At 43.5% G+C, this 10,341-nt stretch overlaps 1 protein-coding gene across 1 annotated transcript; it reads right to left on the minus strand.

The window, feature by feature from the left end:
- Nucleotides 1-1,676: 1,676 nt before the first annotated feature.
- Nucleotides 1,677-10,106, minus strand: LOC142787024 (endochitinase-like). Its single transcript, XM_075884643.1, has 9 exons — nucleotides 10,064-10,106; nucleotides 9,821-10,015; nucleotides 9,092-9,157; nucleotides 8,729-8,997; nucleotides 6,879-6,988; nucleotides 5,574-5,667; nucleotides 4,587-4,763; nucleotides 4,247-4,366; nucleotides 1,677-2,475 (listed from the first exon to the last, which is right to left on the minus strand). The coding sequence occupies exons 1-9, from the start codon at nucleotides 10,104-10,106 to the stop codon at nucleotides 1,786-1,788; spliced, it is 1,764 nt and encodes a 587-aa protein (XP_075740758.1). The 3' UTR covers nucleotides 1,677-1,785.
- Nucleotides 10,107-10,341: the final 235 nt, after the last annotated feature.

Below are 10,341 nucleotides of genomic sequence, written 5' to 3' on the forward strand. Positions count from 1 at the left end.
CTATCTATCTATCTATCTATCTATCTATCTATCTATCTATCTATCTATCTATCTATCTATCTATCTATCTATCCAGTTTAGAAATGAGGCTGAGGCGTAATTTTGGTAGTTATCATTGAAGCCAATGCTTCTGCCAAGGCTGGCTAGAGATATGAAATAAAGGAACTCTCTGCATGCTCCCACAACCTCATACATGTTGTCGCTTTGGTGGGTAGTTGCTTTCGTCTTTTACAAAATCACCACAAAAGCCACGAACGTTCTTTAAATATTTTCTCTACAAGTTCTAATATTTTTTGGCAAGAAAAGCACTACGAAACAAACCATCCTTTTATTAGGTGCATGGTAATCGAACCTCGTCGGGAATTTGCTTAAAGCGACGATCATCAATGATGATATGGACATAAATGACAAGTTCTGCGAGAAATTTTTTGTGCTTTCTGCCACTTTTCTTTATGGGGGTGTACGTGAACTGTTTAGTAGGCACTGAGAAAGATATGAAGGAAGCATGAGAGAATAGTTTTTGAACTTCAATAATTATTTGTGGTGTCTTTGAAAGCCGACAGTGTAACACTAAGCTTTCGGATAGCTCTTTATCGCTTTATTTTTCATGTCACCGCTTTGGAGAAGTGCAACTGACTCAACATGCATATTAACGTGTTAGTACCTTTAATGATTCTATTCCGTAAAAACTGTAGCGTCATTAAAAAGCTCTGGATCTATTGATAAAATTGACATCAATACGATCACTTTAGATATTATGACCAGTTACTTCAAACATACACATCGGTCTAGCTTACATTACGGTAGGTTTCGCTAGCTTGCGTCTATGGCAATGAGCTGAGCCATGCTCAGAATGGCACCAGCACCTTCAGCATGCCTTAAAATGAAACCAAATGTAGCTTAGTGTTTGCTTCTGCCATTTGGTACATCCAGTTTACTTATTCAGAAAGGGAAGCGCTACCTCAATGCTTCGTGAGAGATTCAAATTCAGTGACGAGAGGGCCCACCTGTAACTCGGTTCGTGTGACCATCGGCGATACAGGTTGCTTCCTCTCTCCACAACTAAATTTAGGCGTTAGGCTCAACCGAGCTAGTTTCCGGCGAATTTACTGTTATTTTATTGACCTTTCATGAAAAATAATGTGACTTGAAGCTTATTTGCACCGCTGATAGATATTCAATCCAGCCACCAGGCCGATGAGCATTTACAGTTGCTACTTTATGTGTACATAGTGTGCTTTGCTACCAAGCGAAGCACTTCGCAATCAAGGGTAAAAGCCTACATGAGGCTTTGATATTTAGGGAAAAACATGGAAAGCTGAACACATCCATGATAGAAGTAAGTAAGAGGTGCTTAGAGCAATGGTGGCAGAAAAGTAGTGATCAAGGACAGAAATAGCGGGAAAATGAGGCCACTCTGCCTCAAGAGACAGATAGATGGAACAGAAATTAACATTTTTTTGTTATAATGAGATGGATTTATTCGAAGCAGACAAGGCATTATGCTAAAATAAAAAAATGGCCCCATTGAGTAGTTTGGGTCGCGTGGTTTGAGTGGTGTGCCATGCACAAAACGCGGCGGACCGTGGCCAGGCATGCAAATGCGGTGGTGACTGCGCTCACCACTTAGGTTGTCGCAGAAGAGCCCCAAATAAAATGAAGGATAACGACACGGCTTATCGGCCACCATGCCTATGAGGAAAGTGTGATTTATTTTACAAAACCGATTTTTCATCGTACATTCTCAAGGATTTGACGAAACAGTGCTACCGCTTGCTAAAGTCATCATGAAAGCTTGCATTCGGGTCGGTTAGTGATGGCCGGCCAGTTGCATATTTGCCTCTCGATGTCGAATATTGTTCCCGGTGCACAGTTCTGGAGGTATGGTCTGGTATGCACGCAGTGATAGTATTTGCTACAATCTGACTCGTGCGGTAACATAGCGCTTTCTTTAGCCCCCTTGCAGATGTTGTCGCTACTCTTTGTTGTTGAAGCTTCCGTAGTCACGAGTGTGGATGACATCATAGACGTTTCAGTTGCTGTGTCTTTCAGTAGCTTACCGCTTTCTGACGCAGTGGTTCTATCGTGAGAAGGTACAGTCTCTGTCGTACTCTCAGCCGCTGGGGGTGTTTGCAATGCAGGTAACGTAACGAATGACGTCTGTCTCGCACCCGTCACAAGAGTCATTGTGCCTGTAGGCCCCTCCTCCTTGGACTGTGTCGACGCCTCCGGCAACTTTGTCGGTGTTTGCCTCAGAGGCGCAGCCGTGGTGGATACGAATTTGTCGTTGTCCCCGTTCCACCAGGACGCCGTTGGTGGATTGTAAGGATAGTCTATATCGGCTTTCGCTGCATCGAAGCTGGAGCGAAGGCCTCTGAGGAGGTTAGACTTGCCCGCGCATCGGGAGTTGTAATCGTCCAAGTCCACGCTCCGGACGGCCGCACCTCGGTACTTGCGACCCATCACCATGTTTGCCTGTATGGGAGTGAAAAGATTTGGTTTCAATGAGTGATGAGGGATGAAGTTTGTGTAATCAAATATGCGTTTTCCCAAATGCAAGCGATACCGGTGGCGTTCTTTAACGTAAACTGTTAATTTTCCAGTAGCAGAGTAATGCAAGTAATATTATCGTTTGTTGCGCGAACGCTAGGGTCATCTTCCTGGGTTAGACTCAAGCATAACTTCTGCAGTGAGATTGATAGCTCCTGCACTTTCCTTCTGGGCACTAAGTAATCGATTGATTTATTCTGTGCAAGTTCGTTCGATTACCTCCTCAAGAGTAACAGAATTAGAGATTGCATCATTGTCTGCTTATTACATCTCAACTTGCCGAGCATCCTCATATACTGAACGATGCCAGGATGTTCGCTGAGCATGAAATGTATTCCACTTTTCGTGCCTCGATGAGGGCTGCTTCACGTCCATTTCCGGTTCTCGCGTTCTGGTAGAAGGTATTGACGACCACTGATTTATTGCACTCTGCACGCTTTTATACTATTTCCTTTGTAATATTTCTAGAACTGATGCCATGTTCTCCACTGCCTGGTCTCCATCCTGCGTCCTGCGTACTTTATCATCGAAGACGACCGTAAGTACAGCATACCCTGCTTTTACTTTGCTCATTGCTAATTCCGGGTCTTACAGAAGCGTCAAACAAAGTGGTCATTGTGATGGCGTGTAGGCGCGTGGATATTTACCGCTTTATTTAATATTGTTTGGAAGGAATGCCCCTTTTTGTTTTTTTAGTTATTGAGCAACAGTGACTTACGACGTGTCCGTTATTTAGCCATGTAAAGTCTTCATCTGTCCTCCTAACCTTTTTGAGCCTCACAACATAAATCTCATGGAACACCTTCTAGTTCGTCGAACAGCACTGCTACACTCGCCTCTCTCGGCACCGTTCAGGCCTCATCTCTGCAACTTTAAGATTACAATACCGCCCTGCTCGAGCCCAGAGATTCTTAGAAACCTCCACTTCGTCACAGATCTGACCGCCACCATGGCGAGTTACTCCGCAGCCGCTGAACTGAGGGACGGTGACACAAGTACAATATTTCACACCGTACCACGTATCGTCTGCTTTGCCCCCTACGATAATGCATTGTCCTGTTTTCAGCAATACCTATGCCCACGTCAGCTACTAGACTTGCTGAATTACGGGGAAATAAGATATGTGTGCTTGCCTGCCAATGTGAAGATTCATAATATCTATTCGAACATGACCGAGGTATTGCGACGCTACGACTTGCTTGCTTTCACTTAAGTTTTGATCTGGTTCGACATGCAACATTTCACAATCTTCACGTCAAGCAAGCGCATGGCTGGAGATCGCATTCCTTATCACTCAGTATTCCTGATTTCTAGTGTGCACACGTGAAGTCGAAAGCGCAGCTGTGCTTCTGATGTTCCGCAAGGCGCCTTCTTCAGATAAGAAATTTATTTACATAGCTTTGTTGCCGCCTAACAAATACTTCACTGTGTCTTCACTGAGCGTGCACTTACGCTTACATACAAAGAGGCCCGAAGAACTCATGAAATATTTCGCAACTTCGCAGATTGAGAAACTCTGTGAGCATGAGTGATGTGACAATAGTTACTGTGGGAACAATATCTCAGAAAGGTATTTGTCACAAACACACTAGTTCAGCGAGCTCAAAACTCTGTTCACGCTGCTCGTTTTCCGTGACGGGAGCTTACGAAATGAAAGTAGAAACGCGAAAATAGGTGACACACGAATATGCTCAACCTTTTTGAGGACGCTCTTATCATCTTCATAGGCCACGTATTCTTCGTCCTTCCTTAGGAACGGGCAGGAGTCCTGATCAGAACGTCCTTTCTGCCAACCGATTTGAAGCTGGTGGCACACCTGGAGCACGCGTGAGTATGAAAGGTAAAAACAAGTGCGTCAGGTTGTGCTGCTTAGAACACGCATGTTAGCTTAAAAAGGAAAATTCTTCACGCTAATTGTTACTATTTGCACTACTCAATTCTTCGGATTTTACGTCCCAAAGAGAGAGAGGTAGTGGAGAGCTCCGGAAATTTTTACCGCAACGTTATGTTGTTATGTCTTGGTGTTTTGTGCTCACCTCATAGGATGCAAGGAATCCTTGAAGATCCGTGTAGTTTCCAGAGATTCCCGGGAATACGGTGTGAACGCCGGTGGCTGAGGCCATCGCGGTGTATGTTCTCGCGAACAGGGGAACCTCGAGCACTATCCTCTGGCGTGGGGCCCCTTTCCTTACTATGAGCTCCGCTCTGTCAATCTGGAAGAGAAATATCACTGAACCAGGTAAGACGAGTTTCTATTCAATGCACACAGAAATCAACGTGTAAGTGTACTTGTGGAATTACACAGACGCAATAGCGTAGAAGTCCTCAGCCCGAGCAAGAGGAGGTCTATGTAGTACGCTGTAAGCAAAAAAAGATGTGCTTTGATTCTTTCTTGCTGCTCATGTGAGTCACTGATGTATAACTGTCTGTACAGAGGCAGGCTGACACTCTTCAGGAGAGTAGTCGGATGTATAATTTTAAAGTGGCTTGGTATCTCTCGTTCAGAAAGTCGTTGTCCCACAACTTTTCTAAAGACAATCAACGTGAATCTCCAAAGAGAGTCTCGTTGGAGTGTCGTGTACGTGAGAAAATCGCGTGTGTAGCGAAGAGGATTCAAATGACATTGATTTTCAATTTTTCAAAATCAATGCACCATTGCTAGGGACACAGCATCGCGGTCGGAGAGTGCGGAAATATCGATGCGAATGCTACGCCAGCTGAGATTTTGTTGAATGACGGATCACTCACTCCACGACAGCTGTTGTGGTGTTCGCTATGTAGGTCCCTGTCACTAAAGTTGTCTAGTGAGTTTGTCTTAAGTGGCGATGCCGTAACCACATGGAATACACACATTTTCTCTTACATAGACGAAGCAAGGTAACCAAAGGCCATTACTGATTGCGTCATGAGTTAGGCGCTAACTTGATGAAAATACGCGTGCACTCGCAGCACGTCTGGCTATCAGAGGAAGTGTTCCCAAATGGGACAAGGCGAAGAAAGCGAGATATGCTATTTATACTTGCATCGGTCATGTCAATTGTCCTTGTAACGTTGAGCAAGGCACCTTTTGGAAATTCGAGGCAGTCGCTAGATTTCACCAAGAAAAAGTTGACTTCCCTAAAAAAGAACGAATGAGCGAAGCAAACACAGAAGTGAGTTCATGGTCATCGAGGACACTGGTGCCAGTTCACGGTAGAGATAATATAAAAATAGGCTAATACTATTTGATTAATTCGTGGGGTTTAACGACCCAAAACCACCATATGATTATGAGAAACACCGTAGTGGAGGGCTCCGGGAATTATGACCACCTGGGGTTTTTTAACGTGCACGCAAATCTGAGTACACCAGCCTACGCCATTTCCGCCTCCATCGGAAATGCAGCCGCCAAAGCCGGGATTTGATCCCGTCACCTGCGGGTCAGCAGCCGAGTACCTTAGCCACTAGGCCACCGTGGTGGGGCTAGCCTAATACTACTTAAACTATTAAATTATTTAATAGTATTCTTAACGTTAATAATGTTTTAGCCTAATACTATTTAGAACATTATTAAAGTTAAGAATGCAGGTATGTAGACTGCTCAGTGAACAATTATTCGGAAATGTGAGTTCAGAATAACGTCAAAGAGCAACAGCAAAACAAAGGTTCGCGAAAGGATGGAGTCCAATCTGCGAAATCAGTGTAATTTGCGTGATATAAATCGAAGTATTGTGAAAGGAAACTGTTAGTATTAAAAATGAAAGAAAGTGTTTGACAAGCTTCATGCAGTGCCTTCAGAAAAAGTTTCAAAAATAGAGGGTAATAGATCAGTGCCAGTTATCCTCTTGAATAACCACGAAAGGAATTTCAAGGGGGTGGCTGCTGTGGCAGCCATCTCTCGTACGTAAAGATACATGATTCAAGAAAGCAAACAGTGAGAATAGCCAGGCCATCACTGCTTTCTTTGTGTTAGGTTGATGTGCTGAATGTAGGTATGAAAGAATTACATATAATAATGTTCAAATGATCATGAACCTTATCTTCGTGAAGACCTTCATTACTTTTGTCACCACTTGATTGAGAGGTAGCACTAGTTGTAACTTCTACACTTAGTCGTATTTGATTTTGCAGATTGTTCAACTCGCTAAGTGAGCTTTCAATTAACCTCATCTTGCGAGAAACTTTGTGGTGCACTGCGAGTGTCCTTGGGAATTTTCAAGGGCAAATACAACGAAGAAAAAAAGCCGTAAAATAGAGTTTAGGTGGCCCACAGGTTTTTATTGTCTTACTTTTGCCATTATGAGGATTTCTGTGTTGCCTAATATTTGTTTAAATTCCTTGATACTCACTTGGTAAGGCTCTCTATGTCGAACAGATGATGTGTTGTACTGTCGAAAGCTGGCAGCGTCAAGGTGATACTCCACATTTTTTTGTGCTCTCTCAGGTCATAGTTGATTTGCTGCATGTCAGAAAAAAACACACATGAGCCCGAGGTGTCACATGGCCATCTTTCGAAACGTTAGCTGATCAGACTTCCTCTACCGGCTCTAAATATTAGTAACCTGTTTTGAGACAACATGGTTTGTAAAGTAAGGAAGATAATGCTGCCTTCAAAACCTTATTTGCAACTGCTGTGTAATGCATTCAGGCTGTCAATAGGTTATCGGTAATTTTTTTTAATACCAAAAGAATCAAAACAAGGTGAATCATCTGTGGTGCTCGAAATCGACTATCAGAGATTTGAAATTCCACGTGAACTCACATCTCTGTTCTACAGAAGAAGCGGTAGCTACAGAACAATAATGCTAACTTCGAGAAAACGTCTGGAGTGGAACCGCATCGTAGGCCTGATCAAAACACACTAGCCACCTGGGCCCTTCCAATTAAGCTAGGTGGTTTTAACAAGCGTTGGTTCCTTGGCCTCTTCTGCTCTCTGCTTATCTCTTAAAGGTCAAAATTTTCTGAGGGGTGCCTTAATCTGAACAAGTTGGTGCAACAATCACGAAGTTAACCAGCACAAAAGGCTGAACGAAAGACACAAGCGGGCACAGGACCCGTTGTACATGTGTCTTTCGTCCCGTCTTCCGTGCTATTTCACTGCAGACATTTACGAGGGGCTGCTCATTTAGTTGCTTGACACAACCAACAAAATAAAAGTGGCTAATACTCTAAGGAAAACGTAGAGAACATTAGCTTTGTTTTCGTACAGTACAATGTTCTAATCATGGCTTCAATTGAAAATAGTCCAAGCAGATGAAAAACAACTCTGGCTGTGGCATCCGAACCCACAACCTTCAAATTAAACTTCCACCCTAGCTTCATTGGTGCTTATTAAAACGTTTATTCGGAAGTGTCCGGCATTTCATGCTACTGAAAAAAAGGGTTATTTATTATTCACTTTGTTTCTTTTCAATTCACGTGGTAAATGCTACCAAAAGTTAACTGATGTCTCTTATGCTTTTTTAAGCTTAAACGTCTGGTGAGTACCCTTAGTTGCGTCTGGTCCCTTAAAATACGCGTGTCTCATAACGCAGAACTCTTTTATGCTGGGGTCCACCAAGATTTTAAGAACGTACTCACGTTATGGATATCGCGTTGTTAAATTAACGCTACCACATGAGAAAGCTAAAATGTCCAAGAAAGAGTACCCTCGCCGGGCGTCGAAGTTCTGACTCCTTGGGACACAATGAAAGGTGCCCGGTTCTTTACCGACTGAGTTATTTTTTTTGCTTCTTTGCCTCTTCGTAGGCATGTCGTACACCTACCAACAAGCATAACAAAAGCAAGCAGTGACAGTCGTATACTAGAGGCACCCGGCAGTTGCTGGGTTCCGTACAATTGGGATTTATACCTAGCACAAGTTCTCTCTCGATCCATGCTCTCTGTCGGCGAAGTAGCGTGGTACCACCGTCTGTGACTGCTCAGGAGAAGTAATGCGGCATGATTATAACTCCTAAATAATCACATAGCTCCTTACTAATGATTTCTTCTCACAGCCATCGTCATTGCGAACAAGAGACTAACAGCGGCACCATAACGACACTGTGTTCAGTTTCTCTGATTGGCTTGGCATGATGCAGTTTCCTTGAACGTTGCCTTTGCATTGTAGTGGACGCAGTCAGGCTGATGATGATGACAATGTAAGAAGATTTCGGCGTGACTCAACGTTGCACTCAATTTAATAGAAATGCTCCCTCACCCTAACAAATGGATGAATGAACTTTGCTTTGTCCCAAGTGCGGACGTTGTCCTGAAGCGACGTTGTGCCGGAAAAGAAGTCCAGAACGACGCCATCGAAGTCGTACGTTCTCAACCACTGCGCCAGACTTTCTGTCATGCCCTTCCAGTAGTAAACCACTGGAATGAACTGCCAGTACTTTTCTTGCGGGTCGTGAGGGCCACCTACGGCCAGCAAAATCTTTAGATTCGGATTGCGCTTTTTGAGTTTCGTCATCTGTTCGAAGACTTCTATAAAAAGGCAGAGAAGAAAAAGCCTTCGTTGAAAGGAAGGGCCAATAAAGAAAGTCGTACGACTGATGTGTAAAGCATGCGATTGACTTACTATTTGGAGGCAGCAGCCATATCGGGTTGTAGAGCCAGGAATTGGCATAAGATTTCGCTTCTGAGTCTGAATAAAAACAAAGAAAATGAAGTTATCGAAAATGTCCGCCCATGTTCATTGTAATGGAATGGTTGTTTGAATGACATTGAATATGTATGCAGAAGAAAAAATGGCCAACTGTCTTATTCGTTTCGACTGACCTTCTTTTTCATAATATAGTTCATTTTAAGCACTTTAACTGTTGTCACATTTCGTAATTTGTGCGCTTGCTCCTTTTTGTAACAGCAAGTTCACCTTAAATAAGGTTGTCGCCTATCATCGCTTGTACGAATGCAATGTTGTATATGCATGTGCTAGCGCTTCTTTTTTGCGATATCAATTTTGTGAGTACTCCTAATACATTTTTAGTGTTGCCATCAGCGACGCCGTGAGTCTCCATGTAAAATCTGTAAAGAAGATGATATGGTCCCTTGCATCCCCTGGGCATGCAAGTGAATGCTCGCCAGGGCATTCGACAAGCACGGCCTAAGAGAATATGACATGCGTAGGTGTTTTTCATGAGTAATTGCTATCACAGCAATATATGTGTTTTTGCTTTGTCAGTTGACTCCTTACAGCTTTTATAAGCAACGCTAACTGTGTCACTGCTTTCTGAAACCTTGAATTGGTTTTTGAATAACAGGCGTTCACGTATGAGAAATCACTGAAAAACTAGAAAGTCACGTGTACCGAGCTCCAGCTCCTTATCAGTCAGCCTAATCGAGTGACTCGCTTCATCGATGGTCACGTGAGAGTAGACGACGGCGCTGCAGAGTTCGGCGGGAATGTCGCTGACGCTTGACTTGTATGGTCCGGATCGGAAACGGGAGAAGCCATCCCAGAAGCAGAACGTGTAGTAGTTTGGCGTCTCGGCTGCTGCAGTAACTGAAAACAACAACAAAGATAAGTTTGACTGTGTGGAACGAACAATACGAACAGAGAGGCGGTCTTGCGCGTTAGACATTTGCCGTGCCATGGAGCAGTACTTCGGCGCTATGAAAGGACAATGCCATATGTGGAGGAATGCAAGTTACACCTATGATCTTCATTTTGAAAAACAAAATTATTCCATGCCGCGTGCTTGGCTATATCTCTTATAGTAGAGAGAGAGAGAGAGAGAGAGAGAGAGAGAGAGATAAAGATGCAAGGAAAGGCAGGGAGGTGAACCCTCTTATAGGTAAATAGCTGTTAAAAGATAGCTGCTAATCGAA

Source organism: Rhipicephalus microplus, unplaced genomic scaffold (genome assembly GCF_043290135.1).
Source record: "Rhipicephalus microplus isolate Deutch F79 unplaced genomic scaffold, USDA_Rmic scaffold_42, whole genome shotgun sequence".
Lineage (NCBI taxonomy): Eukaryota > Metazoa > Arthropoda > Arachnida > Ixodida > Ixodidae > Rhipicephalus > Rhipicephalus microplus.